Source organism: Sceloporus undulatus, chromosome 2, assembly GCF_019175285.1.
Source record: "Sceloporus undulatus isolate JIND9_A2432 ecotype Alabama chromosome 2, SceUnd_v1.1, whole genome shotgun sequence".
NCBI lineage: Eukaryota > Metazoa > Chordata > Lepidosauria > Squamata > Phrynosomatidae > Sceloporus > Sceloporus undulatus.
The window spans coordinates 196,368,654-196,396,597 of record NC_056523.1 but is presented as its reverse complement, the minus strand read 5'-3'; the positions used below and the strand labels follow the sequence as shown (position 1 = coordinate 196,396,597).

At 42.3% G+C, this 27,944-nt stretch overlaps 1 protein-coding gene across 1 annotated transcript; it reads right to left on the bottom strand.

The window, feature by feature from the left end:
• Positions 1-4,403: 4,403 nt before the first annotated feature.
• On the bottom strand, positions 4,404-26,592 carry CDC37 (cell division cycle 37, HSP90 cochaperone). The gene is made up of 8 exons (XM_042453970.1): positions 26,478-26,592; positions 16,520-16,801; positions 13,576-13,684; positions 10,185-10,300; positions 7,437-7,559; positions 6,907-7,089; positions 5,881-5,952; positions 4,404-4,957 (listed from the first exon to the last, which is right to left on the bottom strand). The coding sequence occupies exons 1-8, from the start codon at positions 26,577-26,579 to the stop codon at positions 4,805-4,807; spliced, it is 1,140 nt and encodes a 379-aa protein (XP_042309904.1). The 5' UTR covers positions 26,580-26,592; the 3' UTR covers positions 4,404-4,804.
• Between the last annotated feature and the right edge of the window lie 1,352 nt (positions 26,593-27,944).

The window sequence follows — 27,944 nt, the reverse complement described above, 5'->3', positions numbered from 1 at the left end:
CCGCAGACATCCGTCCTCTCGTACTGTCCCTTTCCTTCTCCCTCATTGGCTGGAGCGAGTCGAGGGAGAGGGCTCTGATTGGCTGACTGTGAAGGTGCTGGAAGGGGATTGGCTCCTCGAGGGGGGCGGTCGTCGATCGTTAGCAGTTGTGGCCTCAGTTGGTCTAAGCCAGCGGCCGAGAAGGTGCTGCGTAGGTGGCAGCGGCGGAAGCTCCTTTGCCTCAGCTCTGGAGTCACGTGCTTCTCCCTAGATCTCTGTGGGAGCTGCCACTGATAATGCAGTCTGATACTGTACCACTTTGACTGCCATGACTCAATACTAGGGAATAGTATTAACATATAATAATAATAATTATAATAATAAGAGATAACAATAATAGAACCTATGAATAATACCTATGAATAATAGAACCTATAATAATAATGATAGTAATACCTGTTAATAGAACCTATGAATAATAATAATAATAATAGAATCTATGAATGATAATTATAATTATTTCCTGGCTCTCCTCAGTTCTAGATTGGGGGAGGTACAGCATATAAAATACAAAACTCAATTAAAAAGAAAAGTTTGATACCACTTTAACTGACATGATTCAATATTAGGAAATAGTATTAGCATATTAACAAATAATAACAATAGAATCAAATATTCTATTATTATTGTTATTATTTCTTTTCTGGCCCTCTTCAAGGCTCGATGGAGGGAGCAGAAGATATAAAATATAAAACAGAATTAAAAAGAAAACTGATCCCACTTTATCTACCTACCATGAACCGATACTAGAGAAGATTATTAGCATATTATTATTATTACTATTACAATTGAATATATTATTCTATTATTATTATTCCTTCTTGTTTCCTGGCTCTCCTCAAGGCTTGATGAGAAGGGTATAGCATATAAAATACAAAGCATAATTAAAAAGAAAAGTTTGCTAATAATAATAATAATAATAATAATAATAATAATAATTTATATCCCATTTCTCCGGTTGGATTGAGGCAGCTTCCAATAAGAAAAAAATACAATACAGAATATAATAAAATACCAAATAAAACCCAATATCCCTCCCCCCAACACAACACTTAAAATTCCCAATTAATAATCAGTTAAAGTGATACCACTTTAACTCCCACAACTCAAAACTAGGGAATACTATTAGCATATTAAAATTATTATTCAATCTACATTATTATTATTATTATTATTATTATTATTTCTTTCCTGGCCTTCCTCAATGCTCGATGGGAGTGGCGGCGGTAATGGCATATAAAATACAAAACACAATTAAAAAGAAGTATCTCATACCACTTTAACTGCCATGACTCAATATTAGGGAATATTATTACATATTAAAATCGTTATTATTGGAGAAGTGTGGGCTAGTTATGAAATCTAGTATAACCTGGCAAGAAAGAGGAGACATGGCAGATTCAGTGTTAGGAGTTAGTTAGATCAGGATTTCTCAAACTGGCAAAGGCATCTTCCTTGTAGATATGGATGAGTGGAAGGCAATAGACAGAACTGGCCAAGGCTACCCAGAATGCATGGGAAAGAATCCTAATGTATGGAAACCAACCTTCGCTATGTGCAATCGGAGAGCATTGCACTCTCATACAGAAATATACAAGTATGCAAGGCTGAGACAAACTGGCTTCACCAGGATGATAGCAAGATCCATTTATATTGATGAAGGGTTGGGGGATTATGGTCCCACAGCTGTTTTGAATTACAGCGTGCATAAACCTTTACTATTAACCATGCTGCAAGGGCTTGCAGAAGTAGAAGTCCAAAATACCTGGAGGATCAGTACAGGTATACCTCTGTTAGCAAAGTATGTATGTTCTTGAGCATTACTTCTTTGATAGAAAATCTGGTACCAGATTCACGAATAATGTGCTTCAAATCCTGGCCTGGCCATGGAAACCCATCTTGGGCAAGTCACACTCTCAGCCTCAGAGGATGGCAATGGCAAACCCCTTCTGATAAAACTTGCCAAGAAAACTGACAGCTTCACCTTATGGTTGTCATAAATCAAAAATGACTTGGAGGCACACAGCAGCAACAACACAGTACCCAAACAACATCTCCAGCAGATTAATGCTGCACCCATATATCATGAAGCCAGTGTGGTGTAGTGCTTTGAGTGCTGGACTATGACCCTGGGGATCAGTGTTTGAATTCCCACTCAACTATGGAAACCCACTGGGTGACCTTGAGCAAATCACTCTCAACCCCACAAAACCCCATGGTAAATTCAACTTAGGTCACCATACATCAGAAACAACTTGAAAGCATACAACAACTTCCATCTATCATGACATCAGGTGTCAGCAGTTTGTCCCAGAAAAGTTCAGAGCAGAGAAGAGGAATGTGTGGCTTTCCACTATTGCTGGGACTGCAACTCTCACGATCCCTCACTATTTAGAATGTTTCAGCAAGCAGAAGTTGCAGCCCAACATCTGAGGATCACACATCCCCACTCCTGAGGCTCATTCACACTACACAGTACAGTTGGCCCTCTGTATCCACATATTCCACATCCATGGATTCAATCAAGCATGGTTCAAAAATACTCACAAAAATAACAAAAATAAAAAATCTAAAACAAACAAACCTGGATTTTGCCATTTTATATAAGGGGCAAAATTTTACTACCCCAGTGTATATCATGGGACTTGAGCATCCATGGATTTTGGCATCCATGGAAGGGGGAGGTCCTGGAACCAAATCCCAGGTAGTTGCTGTTGTATACCTTCAAGCTGTTACTAATTTCTTAGCAACCCCATCAAGGGGTTTTCTTGCCAAGATTTGTCCAGAGGGGGTTGGCATTGCCTTCCTCTAAGGATGAGAAGTTGCAACTTGCCCAAGGTCACTGAGTGGATTTCCATGTCTGAGTGGAGATTCTGCAGTCCCACTCCAACACTCAAACTTCTACTTCACAGTGGCTCTGTAACTACACAATTATAGTGGTGGTATTCCACTTTAAATGCCGTAGATCCATAATATTAATCTGCACTGGAGTTCTCTGGCTGAGAATTCTCAATGCCTCTCCCCAAACTCCAAACTCCAAGGATTCCCCAGGATGTTGGCAGGGCACTTAAAAGTGGAATCATAGTGCTATAATTACATGGTGTAAATGGGACCCTGAGAGTCAACACTGTGTAGTGGTTTGAATGCTGGACTAGGATACTATGAGACCAAGGTTTGAATCCCCACTCAGTCATGGAAACGAATTGGGTGACCTTTGGCGAGTCACACTTTTTCAGCATGAGAAGAAGGAAAAGCCAAACCCCTTCTTAAAGCCCGTGACAGGTTCGAATTAGGGTTGCCGTAAGTTGGAAACAATCTGAAAACACACAACAATAAACCAATGGTTGAAGTACATATAGAAGGAACACAGGGCAGCACTGTTCAATCCCAATGATTGGGTTTACACATATAGGTAAGTTAAAGCTGGTTTGTTGTTGTGTCCAAAGTCATCCTTCCAAACAAACAGTTGGTTAGCCAGCTTCAGAAGCCACAGCTAGTTTTTCCATCTGAACTTAGAACTGCTCTTGGTTTGTTTTACCAGTAGTCCACCCTGAAATAACAGTTCCCCACAATGGAACACAGACACAGTAGTGCTTGAGAGGCATGAATATTATTACACGTTAGATGACCTAACAATTCTAACAGGGAAAATTTATTTAAATCAATTCTCACCTTCTCCCAAAATATCCAAGACAGTTTACAATGTGTTTTGGTTTCCAAAACAAAACAAAAAAGCACTATTTAATTCCCTGTGCTGTTTTAACTGGCCAGTCATTTACTTACAGATACTTGCAATGGTTTCAGGGAAGAGTAAAAATGCTGTGGGCTGATCTGGTTCACAAATTTTATAGAATGCTAAAGGAAGTACTTGTACCAGTCACAAAACACAGCAAGTTGTCAAGAGTCAGAGCCCATTACTGCTGAGACTGATTAGCAGTGGATCTTTAGCATTTCAGGCACATATTTTTCTGGTCCTACCTGGTGATGCCAGGGGTTAAACCTTGGATTCAAAGGAGATACTCCCGTACTACTAAGCTATGGCCTTCGCAGGCCATATAGCAAGACCATAATTTATTCCAGTGAAAAACAGTGAATAGGAACTGGTCAGGTATAAATATTAACACTAGATTGGGGGAGCAGAGAGAAAGAACAGCTTTCTAACTATTTTAGGAAGGTTTTTTTTCCAGCTCTCTTAACCAAGACCCATTAACCTGAGATACTTAGGAAATAATTGGGACTTGACACCTGCATTTCATGTTCTCTACTACCAGACTATGTACCCTTTTCTATTCCATGCAGCCAATTTCCAAACAACAAAATTAATGGTTTGATTCTCAAGTGAAGAGACAGCTTGCACCTATTGATTCCATTCCAGCTTAAGCTATTTCAGTCTTTTATTTGCTCAACAGCCCTAACTGGTTGCCAAACAAAAAGACAGATATAACAGCACATTTGTAACTATGACACCAACTGGCATGGCCCTGGGAAGAGAGAAGGCTGAACTGCCATGCCAATCTCTTGTGAAACTGCATCGTGTTGCATGACTTCCCCTAAAATGCTGCTTTTCAACAGGTGGCAATTCTGCAGGACTTAGGAGGGGGTGTTTTGATGTGGTGAGCAAAAGAGCCAGTCAAGAAGCAGCTCATACAACTTAGGAAGTGTCTAAGTGGGTAAAGCACATCATCGCTTAACGGTTTGGTAGGAAAGAAAGAACAGACAAAGGTTGACAGGGGCTATCTGCTTTACAGATAATCTGGCCAAAGCTTCATGGGTTTCCTTTTTCTTCCTCACAGCTCTCCTTCTTGCACTCTTCATAGACACCTTCCAGTTTGTCACTCTTCTCTGCTCCTTCTGTTGTTCGCGCATTTGGCACCCACAGGCCAGAATCAATGCATCGCTGCATGTGGCATTTTGCTTCCTGCAATGGAACACAGAAAAAACATCTTGAGGGCTATAAAATACTGTATTTCAAATCAGTGTTTCTCATGCTATGTGATGTGAAGAACTGGCAAATATTTTTTTCAATGTGCTAGGGACAGGCATTTTATTTGTTCTCATTGGGTACAATTGTTTCTTTCATTCAGGCAAACTGTCCAGGGAACTGGCACCTAGTCCTGAGACCACCACTTTGAGTAGCACTGCTTTAGATGACCTAACAATTCTAATGACTTCCTTGGACTCATTTTGGATTTTTCAACATTAAAATTAAATTACTGTAATAAACCTAAAAGCCTTGAAGAATGCTTACAACACACTTGGCTGTAGCTTGATACCCACTTATATGGAATCAAGCACTACCGAAATGAATGGGACTTATTTTTCTGTTGGCATGTATTGGATTGCACTGTAAAGGGCTTTCTTGTTTTTAAGACATTAATAGGACCAGGAAGAAAGGTAGTAATTACAGAAACAGACAGGTGATACAACCAAGGTTCGTAATACCCAACTGAGTGTTTTTGCATTTCCTTAGCTCATAATGTTTAGACATATTGTTTGAGCACTATTTCAGCCCAAAATGTTAGGCATGCTTCTATGTGGGCACTGTCAGCATTAAACTGATCAGGCAACCAAAACCAGTTCTTCGTACAGAAGCTCCCCAAAATTCAATCTTTATTCTTAAAGAAACTTTTTGTCTAATGCTCACAGAGAGGACCACTTCTGTTTGCAGAGCCTCTGCAATCTAGGTAACAGATCATGGGAGAATGGAGAGGGAAAGTACATGCAAGTGAGACGAGCATACATAAGAAAAAAGGAATCAGATCACTTGCAGCAGTTTGGACACATTATTCCAGGGCTTGAAAAAAAGAAGGCAGTTCATCACCCAGTTCTGATGATACTCACAGCTGGATCCATTTTGCTAATAGCATCCTGAAGCATCGACACATCTTTCACATCAAAGCATTTTTGGAGTTCCTGGGAAGAGAAAATGACGGCATGGTTAGCAGATGAAAGATAATCTGTTTAGTTGAACAACCTCTGCCATGCCCTAGTTGATTGCTCAGTAACACATTCAAAGTGGCATGCCAGTGCTGTCAAGGAGCACTTGCTGGAGAAAGTACATCAAGGCCTTTCTGGGGGCATCTGCCCAACAACCTTTTTCTGATTCAGGCCTGGGGCTTTAGCTTCAAGCCATGCTTCAAGAAAATCCCCTTCCACAGATTACATTCTATATACAAAGGGAGCAGGGGAAGGAAGAGCCCTGTAACAACATCTTGTACTGAAAGAAAAGCATATGCTTTGCAAGCAGAAGATTGCCATTTTAACCCAAACTGGAAAAAGCATCTGTCCTGGAATTGCTAGTTATAGCCGGTGGCAGCATGCTTAAATTGAATAAGGCAACATACTCTACTAAATGTGAGACCTGTCACTTCACCAAAGAGTGGCCAACAGGAATCAGGCATACTGCAAACTTGACCTCTCAAACAGAATGAAGTCTGCCTTAGCTATTTTCCAAAAAGAAGATGAATGAAAAGCGTCTTGGGGAAGAGCAGTTAGATTAGGGCTCTTAGTAGCTGCATCACAGAGACAGATAAGAACACAAATTATTTTATCAACATGATAAGCCTCAGCACTGAGTACTTGTTATAAGAAAGCATTAAATGACCAATATATACTGATCAATATGCCATCCTCACTCTCTCACCCAAGTATACATATACTCAAATGGTTCATTTAGCAAAAATTTCATTTCATTTAGCAACAATATCTTCAGTCAGCACAGGAAACTGTCCAAATATAGTTGGAATTGCAGCTTCCAGCAGTTGCCTATGCTGGTTGGAGCTGCAGTTGAACATCTGGAGAACTGCCATCTGTAAGTCAGGGGTTTCCCATCATCAACTGCTCTGCAGTTGTTAACACATTACTCACAGCTGGGAGTGATTCATACACTTCCACAGGATCAAGGCCACCTGGACCCAGACGTTTCTGGCGCTCTTCTTCCTCATATTCTTTCATGGCTTTTTCAATGCGTGCTTTAGCTCGGCCTCGCACCCTCTCCTTGAACGATTCCAGTTCATCATTAAAGCCTTCCATGTACTGTTGATCAGCAGTCTGAGTGACATCAGATAAGGGGAAGGGGAGAAAGACAGCACAATATTTGAGCTGATATCCTGCCCTTTTATATAAAATCATGTTGGAAATCCAACATGCACTGTAAAAACAAATTTGACAGATTTACCCATGCCTAGTCACAAACACGACTGGTTTGGCTTATTCAGCAAATCTGCAGAATACTAATCACTGAATACTGTGGACTTCCCTCCTCAGATGTCATTAGCTGCAAGACAGATTCATCTATGAGTTTACTCTGCTGCCTCTATACTGTCTTACAACCACTTAGGTAGTTGCTATTTAAGGGAAGATCCACCCACCCCAAATTACCTGGGTAGTAGGCTTACCTTGATTTTAATGAAGAACTGCCTGAAACAAGCTCTAGGGTCAACCTTCAGGCTCTTGGCCAGCTCCAGGATGAATTGCATCACTATAGTCTGGTGAGCTACCTGCTCCATCAGACCATGTTTCTGAATAAGAAGACAGAGGAATAGTTGAAATTTTTAATACATGGGCACACACACACATACACCCCTCTGTTCCCAATAATACATTTGTTTGAATCTACCACATAAATAAGCGATTTATTTACGTTTCTGCATACCTGTAAGGCGTTGGTGAGCTAGATGGGTGGGAGTACCAAAAAAGGCCTTCTCAGTGGCAGCATCTTATCTGCGCAAGTGACACTGGTCTCACCTACATTGGTTTTAGATGGGTAGTAACACTTTTGCTCTTTAACATTTTTGACTTTAAACAGTTTTCTAGATGGGACTCATTTTATTCTAAGTCTTAATTACTGCTCTCCAGTTTATTTGTTTTGTTTTAAATTTGATTCTAGGAGACCCTCCCATGCCCTCTTCTGGGCCAAAAGCAGTTTATTTTGTTCATGTTTTTATCTTCTGAAATTTTTAAGTCTCTCTCCCACTGAGCCTTTAGGAACAAGTTAACAGCTGGCCCAGAACTGTAACTATCATGTTCACAACACCCTGCCTTCCTGGCCACTCTGTTCTCCTCCTGCCAGAACTATATCAACCATCAGCATCACCTTTCAATAAATTCAAGAGGCCACTTTTGACGTCCATGTCCTCTTCCGGACATGTAGCTGGCTACGAGACAGCAACAGCTAACTCAGCAAGACTGACTGCTACAATACAGACATGAAATGACAGCTGAAATAATTCCACTGGCACAGGAAACCAATTTGTTAAAAGAGAATCAAGCAATTTATTCAGTGCAGAAGAACCACACTGGCTGTTTGTGAGGAAATCAGCTGTTAAAATGCATCAAGTGTTTATACAAGGCAATACAGTTGGCCCTTCTTATGCACAGATTTTTTATACACAGATTCAAGCATCCAGAGTTTGAAAATGCTAAAAAAAAGAATAAATTTCAAATATCAAACCTTGATTTTCCTTTTTTTATAAGGGACACCATTTTGCTATGTCATTATATTTAATGGGACTTAAGCATCCACAGGTTTTGTTATTCACCGGGGACCTTGGAACCAAACCCCACTGTATAACAAGCATATAACTGTCTGATTAAAAACAATAATTGTAACCTGCCCTGAGAGCAATTAGGGCTGAAGGGCAGGATATAAATAAATAAATAAATAAATAAATAAATAAAATATAACAAGGGTCCACTGTACATTGCTATTAACTGTTAGCATCCACTTAATGCCAAAACAGCGTAAGTGTTCAAAGTCATAACCTGGAGCCTTCAATGTAAAATGTGAAATATATATGAAATGAGGGAAAGTCTTCAAAAACTTGCCTCACAGTAATTCAGGTTTCTCAAGACACATTTCCCCCCTTTGTTTTGAGCAATATATTGACAGGAAAGCTTTATCCTTTTCTAACAGAAGGAATGGCTTCATCTTGAGCAATGATTCCCAAAGTGGGTGATATACCCCTCTGGGGGGTTTGGAAAGATCAAGGGAGGCGGTGAGGGAAAAGGGGGTTGGCGGGGGAGGGGGGCTTAGGTCCTGTTTTCTTTCATCAGACAGGCTGAAGAAGATGTAACAGAAGAAACAATGTTTATGTATGTAAAGGAGAGTGCTTGAAGCTGTGTAGGGAAGATATGTCTCTGGGGAAGGAGAGGAAAAAGTATCTGAGATCAATTCTTGGAAAGAGTCCTTTATCTTGGAGCAGCTCCTGTAGTTAAAATCTTTTCCTTTCCCTGTCCACTCCAGTCTCCAGTCCAGAGCATGTGGCTTCTTTAAACCCTCTACATAAACACCTCTCCAACCCAATGAAGATGGATTGAGAGTTCTCTCTCACCAGTGCAAAGCTTCTCCCTTTGTACCTGGTCACCCTGAAACAACAACTGAGCAACTGGCTGAGCAGTGACCAAGAGGCCTCTTGCCTGCACTGACCTTTGCGGGAGGGGTGGAATGGGTAAGAGGCTTCTTGTTTGCTGGTCAGACAGCTGTTGGTTGCTGCTCCCAAGGTGCAAAGGTAGCAGTAACTGAGCAGCCAATTCAGCAGCAACTGAAAAGACTCTTGCCCTGGCTGGCCTTTGCTACAAGGATGGCCTGGGCACAAAGTTTCTCAGTCACTGCTCAGCCAGCTGCTCTGTTGCTGCTCCAAAGATCAATGGATGGAAAGGGAGCAGTGACTTAGACTGATTGTTTTGAATTTGTAGTAGAATTGTAGACCTAGTATCAAGACATATGCACGTTAGGGAGCTAAGGTTGTTGTCCAAGAGAAAAGTGGGGGGTAGGTGGGAAAAAATTGGGGACCACTGATCTAGAGTTTGGAAAAATTACCCTTTTGGACTACAACTCCCATAATCGCTCAGGTACCACTGGTCATGTTGACTGGGGAATTCTGACAGTTAGAAGTCACAGCATGATTGCAAAAGAGATATCTATGAACCCTATCAAGTCTTTTTCTGTGGGGTAGCTACACAAAAAAATGGTTGTGGAGAAGACAGAACACCTCTGTGGAGTAGACAGAACACCTCAGTCTCCAGGAATTACAGCTGCCATTCACACACTTTCATCAGCCAGACTGATCTATCAAGATACACCACCAGTAGTGTTTTGCCTTTTCCTCTGCAGCTTTCAGAGATGTTGCATCATCTTCACTCACCTCTTCTACTTCCAGATCGATACACCAGATGACTAAGTAATTGGCTGTCTCCTCACACACAAGATGTGGATTATCAGACAGATATTTTTGGCTGTCATCCCAGCGCCGCAGCATTCCTTTGGAACAGAAGAGTATTACCAAATTAGATTTTTCCCTGCAGGCCCCAAAGGCCAATTTTCTCAATCAGGGCTTTGAATTCAGAACTTGACATACTGCTGATCACAATATAAGGAGATGATGGCATCATGTAGCAGCATAACATTCAACATATTAAAACTTGAATTCAGGAGAAGAAGCAATTAGGGCAGCTAGGGTAATAGGAGTTGAGTAGATACTTTTGCGTAGGAATATGCATCAGGGATAAATCTGAAAGATATTCAGTCTTGTAATGAGTATTACTGTAAAACAATAATGCCAAAGGCAAGTATGACTTTGCACAGAAAATGAGAACCAGTGCATGGAACATTAACCTGATCTCGTGATCTGATTTGAGGTGTGCAAGCACAAAAAAGCCAGATTTGACTGTTTTCTACAATCCAAAATAGCAATCCAAATGTTGTTCCACTAACCAGGGCAGGCAACTTCACACACTTTAGACATTCGAATTCCCATAAAGCATATGCTCCCATAAGCCCCAGCCAGAATAGCTAATGGTAATGACAGTTGCAGTCCATGACTCTGAAAGCCCCCATGTTGCGTGTTCATGCTGCAAATACTGGCCACATTTTATCCCGGTTTGGCCATGGGGGGGGGGGGGGGAAGCAACTGATCTACACAGAGCCATGCTGGAGAAGGGACTGCAGAGCTGATGAGCATGAGATTGCTGTGCACTGGTTAGTGTTTCATACAAACCAATCTTTGGCAAATATTTGAGCAAAGTCCCTTTATCTGCACTTCACATGATGGAACAAACCATTAAAGCTATAGTTCAGAAAAATCATTACTCATGGGTGGTATTTAGATTATTAAAACTTCTGTCAAGGTTTATAGCAAGAGTGGGCAATTGCCAGTGATAGGAAATCAATTACATTATGAAACTGAAAATATGCCTCTGAAAAAGGCATCTGGATTGATTGTACTTTCTAATTGCTGTGAATGACTTAAGTTGCAATTTCAGTATCAGTGTTTCTCCAGCACGAATTAATTAAATCATAAATTAAATGAGCCACAATGTTGAAGGGCCAATATATTTTAATATATCTGACTGATTCTTTACACAAAGCATAGCACTTTTGGATTTTTGCAACTACTTTTTTTGGTTTTTTAACAGTCCTTCATAGTCGGGGAAGCACAAAATTTAGTCCACACAGATTGAGGGAAGCTTGGAAGGGGAAGGTATTTGAATCCAGATAAACTCTGGATTCATCAGCACTGCAATGAGGATTATTATTATTATTATTAATAATAATAATAATAATAATAATAATAATGGTATTTATACCCCTCTCTTGTTCTATGAAACTGAGCCCTAAAGCTCTTAAACCTGAGATATTTGCTGAGATTCACTTGCAAATCAGTAAGCTAAAGAAAAAAGAAAAAAGAAGGGTTAGGAGATGAGATTATAAGGGAAAGAGAGAGAGAAATACAAGAGATGGGTTTCAAAGGAATGGGTGAACAGTGACCTTCCTGAAAATTCATGCAGATGTTCTCTTCAAAGCTGAATATTTTTAGAAAAGGGCAAAGCGAAGGGTAAAATAATAATAGAACCTTTCACCTTTATTCTGGTAAGGTTTTTATTGTAGTAATTAATGCAAATTTAAATTCAAATTTAAAATGAATGTTATGGTTAACAATATCCCCTTCCACAAAACCTTCTGAACATATCTTGCCAAGAAAAACCCATAAGTTGGAGATGACTTGAAGGCACACAAAAACAAAACCCCTTCAAATCCAGTTATACAGTACAGTGGTACCCCGGGTTACGAATGTAATTCGTTCCGCGGCGCCGTTCGTAACCCGAAAGATTTCGCTAGCCGAAAAAGCCATAGCCGCTAGCGCTGAAAGCCGCGATTTCGTGCAAAAAAGCGCCGAAAAGCACCAAAAATTTTTTCCGTAAGCCGGAAAAAAAAAAACGTAACCCGAAACAGTTTTTTCCTATTTATTTTTTTCGTATCCCGGAAATTTCGTAACGCGGTGATTTCGTATCCCGGGGTACCACTGTAATTGAATTGTCTTTGAAAAAAGCTTTCCAATGAGTAACTTAACAGGCCTTTCCCCAGTAACTACCCATCTCTGACAACTTAAGAGGTCTGGCGGCTGCACACACCCCTTAATGAATTTTGGATAGCTACGTCTCCACACGTCACCTTAACTTTTAAATTCAAAATGCATGCTATGATGTCTAGGAGATGTGGAAGGAATTTTACAACATTCTGGAGAGCCCAATATATTTTAGGCCCAGGAGAAGCCTAAAACATAAAGATGTAAAGAAATGGCTGGTTTCTAAAATAGTCTGGGATGGGATGGGATGGGGGGAGGGGGCAGTCAAACTACCATCATGTTCACTAGATGGCGTGGCACATTTATAGTTAAAATGAAAAATGGGATTCACCTTGCTTTCAGCCTCAGAAGAAGGCAAACATTCTTCAAATAAATATTGCCCAGAAACCCTATGACAGGTTGACCTTAGGGTCCCCGTAAATTGACTTGAAGGCACACAATAACAACATCCTTAAGGGGCACAAAAACAGTTCAAGAACTGTTTGCAATGTGTGAGCTATGTTTTTGCACTGCTTTACACACTGAAGAAAAAACACCAAGGAGCTGAACTGTATATCTGAAGAATAACCTACTTTGGCCAATGTAAACTGATGCTAAAATTCAGCCATTCATGCTGAACATCCACTCAAAGAAAGCACCCTTTGCCCTGCCAGGATATTTCAGTTTTGAAATTTGAAACCCAAGATGGAACACAAGACTCAGGACTAGTTAAGTACTAAACAGATTCCTTACATATCATACTACTGGATCCAGACAAGCAATGTTGCAGCAGCTCCTGGAATCTTACAATGCTATGTCTTTGTTTTTAAGACACATTCTCCAATGCATTATTTATTCAACAGCAGCTAGCAACTTGCTTTCCCTATACAACAAATGAACACATCAAGGGCAATCACACTAAACCTACCCATGAACATCAGTCCTTGGCAGTTGTATCTGTAATTGCCCACACTGACTCATCATGCAATTGTGATCACAGCTAGAGAAAGCATGTAAACTCAGAACTCTTATCACTGAAACTTTATCATTTGCAAACCTCCTCTTCAAAAATAGAACCCTAGTGAATGAGAACATTCCTATGGGATCAGAATTAAGGGGTATTCATCCAGTCATAGAATGAATAGAAAAGCAAGGGATCTTCAAACCACCCAAGAAGATGTATTTGACTCACCAAAATGTTTGATTTGCTTCTCATATTTCTCCACAAATGTTTTGTGTTTCTTCTCTTTCTGTTCTTCAGACTCCTCATCCTGTTGCTCTGGCTTGACATTGAAGACACTCTGCAACAGCAAAGGAAGTCTTGTTAGTGCCACTCCTGTTACCTCACTGGAGTCAAAGTTGGAAGAACTTTCTTAGGGCTGATGAGATATTTCTAAACAAGACAAAGCAGAAAGGGGACAACCCAGAAAATAATGAAGAAACAAAACAGCAGAAAGAACAGAGGAAAATGCTACTCCAGTCCTAGAAGCTTTGAGCCAATGGCTCAACTATTTTGGTATGATGAAACCAATTCAGTCAGCAAAACCTAGGCCTTAATAGTTTTTAATTAAACTTTGATGCTTCATTGCACACTCACCTCAGGATATTTCTAGGGCCAGTTTCTTATCTTTGCTTTCATTACAGAAGCAAAACCTAGCATGTGGGATGCTATCTCAAAACCTGTATATTTGCAGCACTTGGTTTCCAACACTAAGATGGAGGGTGGGGCAGAGAGATCAAACTACAGACAGTGTTTGTTTGAGGACTATGACCCCCAGATGTATTCACATTATAGAATTAAAGCGGTATGATACCACTTTAACTGCCATGACTGTCCTACAGAATCCTGAGATTTGAAGTTTGGTGAGGCACTAGAGCTCTCACAGACCAGGCTGAATACTTGACCAAACTACAAATCCCTGGATTATATAGGACAGAGTCATGGCAATTCAAGTGGTGTTAAATTGCTTCAATTCTCCAGTGTGGATACATTTCTCAGCAGACAGGGTCCTAACCTCCTGTATTCTGGGTTAAGCTCCTCCTATTTGCTCCTGTAGGCAGGGACAATAAACAAAAGACTGGCCCCTATATAGGGAGGAGCTAACCCCCCTGGGCCTCAGTCTTGTTCCTGCCTAAGCTCCTAGCAGGATGTGTCTCTTCGAGCCAGCGAAGTTTTTCCTTTCTCTGAAAGCGGTTTGAGAGTTTTCTTGGCCTTCCCTTCTTCCCCTCTCTCCTGCTTTAGAGTAGGATTAGGCAACCTGATGCTCTCTAGCTGTTTTGGACTACAGATGGGAATTATGGGAACTTCAGGCCAGGGGTTGAATTGCACAGACTTATTATAATGTTGAACTTTAGTTCTCATTAGCCTAGTGAGAATAGCCAATGATGAAGAATGTTGGGAGCTGCAGTTCAACATCTGGAGAGTACATAATTATCGTCCCTGTTGTAGAACAAAACATCCAGAGTGCATCAGATTGCTCAACCCTAACCTAAAGAAGAGTTACAAGTTCCTTTCCCAGCACCCCAGTACATCATGTGCTCTTTTTCTCTTCCCTATCATTCTTGTCCCTCTTTTATCCCAAGACATGCAGTGCAGGGTAGAAGCAGTCCTTTGTGCCTCAGCAAGATTTCCAAGATTGTCTAAGCATACGATTTTGAAGTTGTTCGTGAACCAAAGCAGGACTGCAAGGACACAGAGAGGCATTCTTTATGGCTGTCCAGAGTTGCATAATCATCCCCTTTCCCCTACAAACATGTGTTGCATTTTCCAGAAGTACACTCGCTTATGACTATCTGGACCAGCTCTAGAGAACTAAGTTAAGCCAGCTGGTATGCTGGCAGGATTCAAACAATTGTTCAGACTTAGACATAGGGACTTTGCCAGCTCAATGTGCTTCACTTTTTTCTTTGATCAGTTGGCTCTCCAATTTATCTCTGAAGTATCCCCAACATTATATTTTTTTGAGAACAGTAGTGTGTGATCTCTGGGGAGGGGCTGCACTCTGAGGACAAAAACAATCTGAAAGCCAACTGGGTTTATAAAACTAGGGTCACAATTCTTTGACTTTTAGTCCTGGCTGATCTCTAGAATAGGGAAATGGCTAGGGCAGTGAGCACAATTCCCCCTTGTGTCTCCTCCCACGGTGGAGCCAAACAAGCCCACTACAAGGGAGCTACTGGTAATGAAATGAGTAGGACATCACATAGACTAGAACAACAATGGTGGGAGCCTTTGGGAACTTCAGCTGTTCAAAATGCTAGAGCCAGAATACTGAACAAGGCCAGTTATAGGAAGCATGTAATCCCTTGTTGAAACAGCTAGTAGTTCATTTCTGGGCACAGTTCAAAGTACTGGTCATGACCTACAAAGCCCTATAGAGCTTGGGTCTGAAGGCCACATATACCCATACAAACCTGCAAGAAGTCTAAGATCTTCAGGGGAAGGTTTCTCTTGGTCCCACCACCATCGCAGACATGCATGGTGAGGACACAAGAGGCTAAGCTGGCCCCCTCCCTGCTTTCCTTTCACCAGCAGGCAAAAGCTTTTTATTAAAGCAGGCTTTTAATATATGATCTTTGTCAGGCAAGCTTTTATACAGAGTGCATGTTCATTTGTGCTTTTTCAGTTTTGTATGTTTAATACTATTTTATATTACTTTAATAAAATGATTTTAATTGTTTTTAAATTTTTATTGTGCATTTTTAATTGATTTTTATCTGTGAGTTGCTTTGGCTCCTTTTCTGAGGGAAAGCTGGTGCATAAATGAAATAAATGAATAAATACATTTTTATCTGTAAAGTATGTATTGTTTCTTCATGGGACACCATTCCAATGGTTTTAGTTGCTTTGATTAAGAGTTTTGTATTTGCTTTTCAAACAATCTCTGTGAACTCTGAGTTCTGGGGATGTGGCAAGATGTCTCACTATTACAAAGGGACAAAATAGCCCTCCTAGAAATTACTCCAGTTGGACGTGTGCCTTGCATATAAGTACACAGTTTAGCTCAGAGGACAGTCAGAAGGCTATGTAGTCTTCCTAATTGCAAATGAACACAAAACCATCAAAACTGGAAAACAAAAGACACACACACACACAGACAGAGTGAGCCCAGCCCAACATGAGCAATTCAACCCACCTTACTGAAACCATCTTTGCTGAGAGTGTCCACATTCCATGGCATAGTCTTTTCCTTCTTCCTGAGATTCTCTGCTTTCTCTTCCCAGCTCTTTTCTTCTTTCTTGAGTTGCTGAGCCTCGGTCTGCAGCCGTTGCAGCTCACTTTTTGTGCCTTCTGTGCTGACCAATTCAAGTTCTTTCATCTTCTTCTGACAATCATTTAACTTCCGCTTGCACTCCTTGTATCCTTTGTCCACCTCCTCCTTTTCCTTATGGAACTGCTCCATCCTTTCTACCCGGGCCTGGAAAACAAGATTCACTTCAATCAACAGAGTCCAGCTGAGACACCTTACTACCAGAAGCTCCCTGTCTATGGTAGGTATGTACAGCTTCAGTACAGAATGCATTTCTTGATATAACCCCGAATGCCTTTTAATGGGGGAGAAAAATGATGATGATGATGATTTCATAAACATTGCATCTTGCCTCCCCCTCCTTTCAAAAAAAAATATTCTTAAACAACCAGATATTGAGAGGACACCTAAAGGTTACATAGGCCTGTTACAGACTGCCAAAATAAAGCTGCTTTGGGTCGCTTTGGAGATATGCTATTTAAATGATGCATGGGTCCTAAGAGTCAGGAGGTCGCACCAAAGCCACACTCCATTCCTAAGCACTGGAGGGCAGCTTTGGTGCAGCTTCTGGATTCTTAGGGTGCATGCATCATTTAAACAGCATACCTCCAAAGAGACCCGAAGCAGCTTTATTTTTGCAGTCTGTAACAGGCCATAGTTTAGTATCAGTGAACTTGCCTTTTACTGTCATTTGAGAATTGGGCCCCCACGACCAGTACTACCAACAGCATGTATTTTCTACTCAATTCTTTCTAAATCTTGGAATCAAAGGCCTGTTACAGACTGCCAAAATAAAGCTGCTTTGGGTCTCTTTGGAGGTATGCTGTTTAAATTATGCATGAGTCCTAAGAGTCCAGAGGTCGTGCCAAAGCCACACTCCATTCCTAAGGACTGGAGTACAGCTTTGGTGCAGCTTCCGGATTCTTAGGATGCATGCATCATTTAAACAGCATACCTCCAAAGAGACCCAAAGCAGCTTTATTTTGGCAGTCTGTAACAGGCCAAAATTAGTGATGCCTACACTTAGTAATGTCTACAAATATGTTCAACTCCTGACTTTATCAGCAAATTACATACAGAGCAATTCAGATCTTCCCACCACAGAAAGTAAAATAGGTGTTATGTAAAAGCAATATGAGATTGACTACTATTGGGAATAGGTCACTAATTCTCATTCTCTACACACAGAAATGTGACAAACTTACTATCATCCTTGTGGTGCACTCATATGAAAGTACGTCAGTTATGTACCAAATGAGGACAACATGTCACGCAACATATAATGTTTCATAAAATCTTATACACAATCTATTTGGGCCCCTTTATGGCTTATTGTTTATGCTGTCAAGTAATATGTTCTGCCTGCAGAATTACATCTCCGCTGACAACAATATAGCAGCCAACAAACTTAGGTGTGTCTGTGTAAAGTGTATTTCTTTCAGTACTTGGATAAAGCCAAGTATGACTAAAATGAGATCGAATCCAGAATACTCTAGGCTCCTTTGCAATGTCAAAGAGAAACTTACAGTGATAAGGCATTTTCATGCCCTTTTTCTCACTACTGCTTTAAATATTATTTTTTTGCCAGAGTCCTCAGCATACCAACTTTGGTAGATACTAGCCCTTACAATCTTCTAGTTTCTGAAAAAGAATAAGGCTACTGTTTCTAGCACAGTGCAGAGCATGGAAAAAGACAGCACAAAAAGTTATACCCCAAGTAAGTGAGTTAAATATAACCATGGGAACAGCATGAGGTAATTGTTTCTGGAGATCAGTTATCCACTATTTCCCATGTAATAACCAAGGCACTTTTTGCCTTAACCAGTTCCTCCTTCCAAATCCCTGGTCCTTTAACCCTGACTTTAGCAAAGGATCCTGTGTTCAGTAGAAAATATACAGTACTTTAATCCCACTAGGCTCAATTCCCCAGCCTACATACAAGGAGGTCAGAGCAAATGACCTGACCTCATAAGCTATGAATAGTTTAAGCTGGAATCTAAGCATGTTTGGTATGATCTCGCCTCCATCAATCATTCTGTTTTAATCTGGTTTGCTTACTTCTTAAGACACTGGCAAGTACATCTGAACCTCAATACAGGCAACAAAGAATGTGTGCTTTCTGAAGCTACTTGAGGGCTAGCTGGAAACTGCTGAAAGAGCCAGAGATGAACTTTGGGGCATATAGCCCTTATGGCTGTACACATATTCTTGTTCAACCAGGGATACTCCTAGGCATCACATGGACTAATTCATCCTCTCCAAATTGGGGGGGGGGAATGCTAGCTTTTAAAAGCATATTGAAAAACTTCAAAACAAAAACAAATATAGAATTCACATTTATGTAATTTACATCTCACTTTTCTCCCAGCATGAAACACATTTCTTGGGGACAGATGCTAACTATGGTAGGACAAAATAATTTCCAATTCCTTATCTGGCTAGAAACCATTCGTGCTGCTCATAAAAGAAAAGACCCAATGGTTTCAGGAGATGGTGGCCTCTTACATGTAGGTTGTTCTTTGTACAATGTTTGACAATTGATAAAACATCTTCAATATCAATTGTTTTTAAGAGGCCTCTCAAGTTGCTTCTTTTGGATATTTCTTGTGTCAGTAATAAACATTATTTAAAGATATATCAAACAGCATTTGTGAAAGATACAAAAGGACAGTAGTTTTTTATATATATAAACCTATTTTAACTACTAAATACATTACATTATCAATATCTCTTGGCATAAATTTTGGAATCTCTTTTCCTAAAGCTTGCATCCATTGTTCCAGGTCCTATTCTCTGGAAAAGCAGAAAACAAGCTTGCTTCATCCTCAATATGACACCCCTTCAAATACTTAAACAGGGCTTTCATGTCACCTCTTAACTGTCTCTTCCCCAGGCTAAACATACCCAGCTCCCAAAGTCTTTCCTCATAGGGCTTTGTGGTTTCCAGACCTTTCACCATTTTGGCTGCCCTCCTCTGGACACACTCCAGTTTAAGTCAGACCATTTGCCTATCCGGTTCAATCTTATCTCCTCTGACTGGTAGTTTCAGACAGAGTTGCCCTATCAGTCATATATAAATCAGCAGCATCCTTTACAGTAGTTAGGTTTTTGGAGTTGTGCCAAAGCAATATCAAACTACACTGTTACAGTGCTAGTATTCCATTTTTGCTGCTATGGCTGCATCCTGTGGGATTCTGGGATTAGTAGTTTAGTAAGGCCTAAGAGCCCTCTGTCTGAAAATCCTAAAACTCTTTGACTGAAAATCCCTTCCTAAACTGCAAATCCCAGGATTACACAGGAGGCAGCTGCAGCAGTTAAAGTGGAATAATAGCACTACAACAGTGCAGTGTGATATTGTCCATTATGAAGGGGGGGGGGGGAAGGAATCTGAAGGAAAACAAAACCACATGGCCTAGGTATTTGCACAATTAAGGTAATAGAGAAGAAAGGGTGGTTTTTGGAGGAAGCAGGCAGACTTTCAAAAGCAAGATGGAGGCAACAGAATAGAGCCACAGGCAGGAAATTACAAGAAGTGGAGGTCAACTCTTGCCTTACAGTCTGTACAATAATTCTCCCACCCCATGGATTTTATAGGGGTGGACTAGAACAGTAGTGCCTGCCAGCTTGGTGTAATGATTTTGCAGTGAACCAGGATTTAAACCCACTGGGTGACCTTGGGTCACACTCTCTCAGCTTCAAAGGATCGCAATGGCAAACCCCCTCTGAAGAAACTTGCCAAGAAACCCCCATGATAGGGTCGCCGTAAATCAGAAATAACTTGAAGGCACACAACAACCTGAAAAACAGTAATGGAGAAAGTGCAGCAGTCCAAGTGCTGCTGGATTGTGACAAGGGTCCTCCTTTTCCAGGACATGCCCTACATTTCAACCTTCTGTCCAGGAGGAATTCAAAAATGTCCTCCATTTTGAGCATGATTGTGAAACATGAATTAATGCCTCCAGCTTTTATTGGGGAATGTCCTACATTTTCTTTCAAGGTCCTCCATTTAACCCTGCCTTGTCCTCCTTGGTGGCTAAGAGGGCATCTGGTCACCCTGATTGCAACTCCAATCATCTCTCACCACTGCTGACATTGTGTGTGGGTGCTGGGGATGATGGGAGCCCCATTTCCAAAGGAACGAGGGCATGGTGGACCAGGCAGGGTCACCAGAGGGCCTCCTTTTCCAGGACACATTCTCAATTTCAAGCTTCCTGCCCAGGATGAATTCTAAAATGTTCTCCCTTTGGTGCAGGACTAAGATACAGGGATTTAGCTTTCTATGGGTGTTTTCAGCTTTTCTTGGGTCATGTCGTCCATTGTTGCAGTGCTTGGTCCTCCTTGATGGTGAGGAGGACATCTGGTCAGCCCGAGTATATCTGAAGAAAGGGGTTTATAGCCACCAAAGCCTGGCATCCTTCTTTGCTCCATTTTAACCTTCCTATTCAGGAGGAATTCCAAAATGTCCTCCACTTTGGGCATGACTAAGAAGCATGCATTTACGTTTATATTAGGGTTTTTAGCTCATGTCCTCCATTTGGTGGTGCTTGATCCTCCTTGGTGGTTAGGAGGACACCTGGTCACCCTGTGTGAAGTGAATTTCTATTTCCATAAGTGTTTTGAGCTTGTGAGTCTGTAGAATCTGTATATATATCCATCAATGTATGCTTCAGGGGAGGGATTAGATGTCTTCAACGGAGCAGCAATTCAAGTTGTGCAGGGCAATGGAAGATATGGCATTAGCAGGGCAAAAGGTCATTACAGAAGAAGACGTGATAGATGTCTGATATCTATTCCGCCTTCCATTCGCCCTGCTACCCCAAAAGATCTGGAGAGCATGCCTAACCATTCGCCAAACCTTTCCCTGCTCTTATGTAATGCCAGGTCAGTGAAGAATAAGTCCCGTATCATCTATGACTTACTGATAGATCACAATGCTGACCTGGCATGTATCACAGAGACCTGGCTTAGAGCAGATAGCTCTGTAACCTGGGCTCAGGCCCTTCCGGCCGGGTACTCTGTCAATGAGCAGATAAGGGGAAGCGGGCAGGGGGGAGGCGTAGCCATAATCCATAAAAACAATCTCACTTTAACCAGGATACCTATCCGTGCATTAAACCACACTGAATGCATTTACCTTCGCTTGAAGACCAGGGAGAGTTTGGGGATTCTGTTGGTCTATCGCCCACCCCGTAACGTAACAGACTCCCTAACTGAGCTGACACAACTAGTCTCAGAGCTGATGTTGGAATCGCCTAGGCTGTTAGTCCTGGGTGACCTCAACATCCCTCTCAAGGGTGATTTGACTAATCTTACTGGTGCGGCTCGGGAATTCATGGGTTTCATGACAAACATGGGCCTCTCCCAGATAGTCTCTGAGCCCACGCATTCTGCAGGTCATACTCTTGATGTGGTCTTCTGTACCAAACAGGCATATCCATGGGCAGAAATAACTAGTATCTCCGCATTATCATGGACGGATCATTTCCTGGTTAAGGTTGGTCTGGAGACTATTATTCCTCCCTCTAGGGGTGGAGGACCAATTAAAATGGTCCGCCCTCGAAGGCTGATGGAACCCATTAGGTTCCAAGAAGCCCTAAGGGGTTCTATGGTTGGCAGTGCCAGTGACTCTGTTGAAGTTCTGGTTAATTTATGGAATAACAACATCACCAGAGCTATAGACATGATCGCTCCCAAGTGTCCTTTCCAACCCAGTAAAAACCGTAACCCTTGGTACACTGAAGAGCTTAAACAAATGAAGCGAGTTGGACAACGACTAGAGAAGCGTTGGCTGAAATCTCAACTCATATCTGATAAGATACTTCATAGGACTTTTCTTAGGTCCTATCAAATGGCGATAGATGCAGCCAAGAAATCTTTCTACTCTGCATCTATCGCGTCTGTGAAATCTCGTCCAGCTGAGCTGTTCAGGGTGGTAAGGAGTTTAACACAACTGCCTCCCACCCAGAACCCTCTATTAGAGTCAACCATAGCTTACTGTAATGCTTTTAATGATTATTTCACAGATAAAATCTCTCGGATAAGAGCTGATTTGGATGCCAACTTTAAGTCAGAAGCAATGAGAGAGGCATCCAACGCCTCCGCCATTACTGTTAGACTGGATCAATTTGAGTCGGTAAGTACTGAGGACGTGGACAAGCTCCTTAGTAGTCTGAAAAAAAACACGACTTGCCCTCTTGACCCTTGCCCATCCTGGCTGGCTGTCCAGGGGGGTGATATAGTCAAGCTGATGCTGAAAAATATAATCAATGCATCCTTCAGTGAGGGTACCCTGCCTTCTTGTCTTAAGGAGGCAGTGGTCAGACCACTCTTTAAAAAGCCCTCCCTGGACCCTCTGGATAGAAATAACTATAGGCCAGTCTCGTTGTTACCATTCTTGAGCAAGGTGATTGAGAGGGCGGTCGCCAATCAACTACAGGCAGTCTTGGATGAAGCTGATTATCTGGATCCATTTCAAACCGGATTCAGGGCAGGATATGGAGTTGAGACGGCCTTGGTCGCCTTAGTTGATGATCTCCGTCTAAGCATCGACAGGGGAAGTGTGACCCTGCTGGTGCTCTTAGACCTCTCAGCGGCCTTCGATACCATCGACCATGGTATCCTTCTGGAACGCCTGAGAGAGTTAGGTATCGGAGGCACTGTTCTACAGTGGTTCCGGTCCTACCTCTCGGGCAGATTCCAGATGGTGGCGCTAGGAGACAGTTGCTCTTCTAAAAGAGAGATAAAATTTGGTGTACCCCAGGGCGCAATATTGTCTCCTATGCTGTTTAACATTTACATGAAGCCGCTGGGAAAAATCATCCGGAGACATGGGGCAGGATGTTATCAGTACGCTGATGACACCCAAATATATTTCTCTATGTCTCAGACTGATGCAGTGACTAAGGATGGCATCTCTCCTCTGAATGCCTGTCTTGGGGCTGTAATGGACTGGATGAGGGAAAACCGACTCAAGCTGAATCCAGGTAAGACGGAGGTACTTGTTATAGGAAACCCAAGCCCAGGTATGGAATTATGTCAGCCAGTTCTGGATGGGGTCACACTTCCCCTGAAAGACTCTGTCCGCAGCTTAGGGGTGCTCCCTGACTCGTCGCTTCACCTGACAGCTCAGGTAGATGCGACAGTCAGGAGCACTTGTTATCAGCTTCGGCTGATACGCCAGCTGCGCCCCTTCCTGGAGCAGGGAGACCTTGAAACAGTTGTACATGCGCTGGTCACCTCTCGATTGGACTTCTGTAATGCGCTGTACATGGGGCTACCCTTGTCCCAAGTTCAGAAACTTCAATTTGTACAAAATATGGCAGCCAGGTTAATTACAGGTACTCGTCGTACCGATCACATAACACCGGTTTTGAAATCCCTTCCCTGGCTGCCAATTAGTTTCCGGGCAAGGTACAAGGTGTTGGTGATTACCTTCAAAGCCCTACATGACTTGGGTCCAGAATACTTAAGAGATCGCCTACTTCCATACTGTCCGCCCCGCACTCTAAGGTCCTCGGAGAAGAATCTACTTCAGCCAATAAAATCTAGGCTAAGTTCAGTCACCCAGAGGGCCTTTTCCATCGCAGCTCTGAAGCTATGGAATGACCTGCCGAAGGAGATCCGTGACATTTCTACTCTTACAGCCTTTAAGAAGGCTCTTAAGGCGGATCTCTTCCGGCAGGCCTTCCCTATCTAGTTCTACTCCCCATTTACTGTGACTTATGTCACTCTGTCCACCAATTCTTCTCTTAAATTTAATGAGAAGAATTAAATTAAAATTAATTAAAATAAAATCCTTGCCTCAAGAAGAAGAGCCCTCCCTCCATGACATCATCATCAGACCTGGGAGGGAGTGAAAAAGAGAGGCCCAACTTCCATCAGGCCTAACTGTGAATGTACTCACTTCGCTCTCTTTAATTTTATTGTATTTTATTTATTTATTGTATTTTATTTTATTATCTTTATTTTTACTGTTGTAACCCGCCTGGATTCCTTGTGATTGGGCGGGCTATAAATAAATCACTATTATTATTATTATTATTATTATTATTATTATTATTATGATGTAGAAGCACCTTTGAGACTGACTGAAAGAAAGAAGTTGGCAGCACGAGCCTTCGCAGACTTCAGTCTACTTCCTCAGATTCATTTGGTGGAGCGGAAGCCAGGACAGACACACACACACACACACATATATATATGCAATTGGTGTGCGGGAATATCAATTCAAATCAAAATCCTTTGTGTATGGAAATGAAGTGGCATGTCCAGTTTCACCATTGGTGAACAAAGGCAGAGGAAACTAGCCTGTAGGTAAAGAGAATAGATGACTATGGGAAACAAGAGAGTGATGTGATGAATAAGACAAGGCTGCCTCTGTGAGAATGGAGGTTAGACAGTGCTGGAATGTGTGTAATGTGCCACCAAACCATTTGGGTGTTCATGCGTGTGCTGGGGATGATGGGAGATGCAGTCTGATATCGGCCAGAGCTCTCACCACTCCCAAGGGTTCAAAAGGGATGTTTAGAAGTGAAAGGGTGACTAAAATGTTGAAGGGTCTGGAAACCATGAGACTTAGGGAGCTGGGGATGTTTAGCCTGGAGAAGAGAAGGTTAAGAGGTGATATGATAACCTTGTTTAAATATTTGAAGGGATGTCATATTGAGGAGGGAGCAAGCTTGTTTTCTGCTGCTCCAGAGACTAGGACCCAATGGAGCAATGGATGCAAGCTACAGGAAAAGAGATTCCAGCTCAACATTAGGAGGAACTGCCTGACAGTAAGGGCTGTTTGACAGTGGAACACACTCCTTCCTTGGAGTGCAATGGAGTCTCCTTCCCTGAAGGTCTTTAAACAGAGGTTGGATGGTCATCTGTCAATAGGGGTGCTTTGATTGAGAGTTCCTGCATGGCAGAATGGGGCTGGACTGGATGGCCCTTGTGGTCTCTTCCAACTCCATGATTCTACAATGCTATGACACCATTTTAAAAACATATGCCCTGATCTCATGGACAAATAAGTCAAAAAGGAGGAAGGGCTGGATGGTGTGAAGGGTGTTCCCACACTAGTGCCATGTGGATGCTAGCCAAGAACTTGCACAGACTTGTTGTGAAATTGTCTTAATCCCTGACACCGCAAAGAAAGGAAGTCTGAAATGCAAGGGGTATGTAAGCACTCTGTTCTCTTGCCATCTGTCACTGGGAGTAGTTTGATTGTGAGTTCCTGCATGGCTGAAGGCGGTTGGACTGGACGGCCCTTGTGGCCTCTTCCAACTCTAGGATTCTATGAAGATGGGGGCTAGGCAGTGGTGAAACGTGTGCAGTGTGCCAAAAACCATTTGGGGTGTTTACATGTGTCCTGGGGATGAGGGGAGCTGCAGTCCAACACCAGCAATGAGAACTCTCCCCACTCCAAAAAGGGAACTTCAAATGGTGTGATGCTGCAGCTAACAAGGCCAATGCGATTCTAGGCTGCATCAATAAAAGTATAGTATCAAGATCAAGGGAAGTCATAGTGCCACTCCATTCTGCTCTGGTCAGGCCCCACCTGGAATATTGTGTCCAGTTCTGGGCCCCACAATTTAAAAAGGATGTGGAGAAACTGGAGCCATGTGTCCAAAGGAGGGCGACTAAAATGGTGAAGGTCTGGAAACCATGAATCCCTATGAGGAACGACTCAGGGAGCTGGGGATGTTTAGCCTGGAGAAAAGAAGGTTAAGAGGTGATATGATAGCCCTGTTTAAATATTTGAAGGAAGCCATGAAGCCCTATGAGGAGACACTTGGGGATGATGGGCCCTCCTCCTCCTCCTCCTCCTGGCCCTCCCAGACTCCGCTGCTGCTCTGACCTGGTGCCTCCATCGGAAGAGGCTGGGAGTGTCGATGTTGGGGTGAGTCTCGTCCTCATCGTCCGAAACCTCAATGTGATCCCAGACGCTGTAGTCCACCATGGCTGAGCTTCTGCTGCCACAGCCCACCTCTCTGCTCACTTCCGTTACCTTTCCAACGTCACTTCCGCCAGCTTCTATTCCTACTCCCGTTGCCTTTCCGACGTCACTTCCGCCAGCTTCCTTCGCACTCCCGTTACCTTTCTGACATCACTTCCGCCAGCTTCTCTTCGCCCTCCCGTTAACTTTCCAATACCGCTTCCACCAGATCCTCTTCGAACTTTCCTTCCCTCCCCGACATCAACTTCCGCCAGTTTCTCTTCGCACTTCTGTTACCATTCTTACGTCACTTCCGCCAGCCCTTTTCCCTCCTCCTTCCTTCTGTAGATGCTTCTTCTTTCTGTGACGCCCCTGCCCCCGCCCCCTAGGGAGAACAGAGAGATAGGAAAAATATAAGAGCCACCTTACGACCCTCACTTCCGGGTCTCGCTGTCCTTCAGGGGTTGTTTGGTCTTTTGGACTTCAACTCCCAGAAGCCCTAGCGAGCTTGACCAGCAGTCAGGAATTCTGGGAGTCTAAAAATCTGAAGGGCCTAAGTTTAGGAGTCACTGTTCTAGAGGTGGGGAGAGAAGCAGACACTGAAAGAGGGAATACAGACTTGTCCCTCCATGTTTGCGGCTTTGACTTTTGTGGCTTTGATTATAGTATGTTCCTCTCTAGGAATATTTAGGTCCTCCAGCACGACTCTATGGTCAACTTTAACCAAAAGTCTCAGTGAAAGACCTAGAGATTCCTAGAGAGAACACTCCATACAATAGGCAAGTCACACAAAACTTCTATAGTAATGAACTCCAGAGGCTGGAAGGATGCAGACATTAAGAATGGGAGTGGAATAAATCAGACATTAAGAATGGGAATATACAAAAACCTGTGGCAGAACATTTCAGTCTCCCTGGGCCTTCCATCTGAGACCTCAGAACAGCGGTCATTGAACAAAAGCACTTCAAAGGTAGACTCCAAAGATAAACAGCAGAGTTGCAGTTCATCCATAAATTGATTAAACAAAGATCATGTTTTCCTGGCACACTACCCAGAATTCAACACTATCTGGCCCTATCCTCATGAGGGTGCCCTTGACCCATTCATCCACTCATTACCTGCAGGCTACGGCTTCCTTACTCCCTTTGTTCACCAATGAAAGTCATTAAAACTGGACTTGCCACTTCATTTCTCTACACACGGGATTGTGAATTTGAATTGACATTCTCACACACAAATGATTTATATAGGTCTGTCCCTGGCTTTCCACTCCACCAAATGCATCTAAGGAAGCAGACTGAAATCTAGTCTCAAAGGTGCTACAAGATCTTTCTACATACTGATTTTACAGTCTAACATGGCTATGACACTAAATTCTACCACACAGGA

Bases quoted from the DNA above. Each gene is read 5' to 3' on its own strand.
- CDC37 (XM_042453970.1), bottom strand. From the start codon at position 26,579: ATGGTGGACTACAGCGTCTGGGATCACATTGAGGTTTCGGACGATGAG. The intron at 16,802-26,477 runs GTCAGAGCAGCA...CTTGTTTTCCAG, and splicing joins TCTTCCGATGGAGGCACCAG to GCCCGGGTAGAAAGGATGGA. The intron at 13,685-16,519 runs GTGGGTTGAATT...TTGCTGTTGCAG, and splicing joins GCAAAGATGGTTTCAGTAAG to AGTGTCTTCAATGTCAAGCC.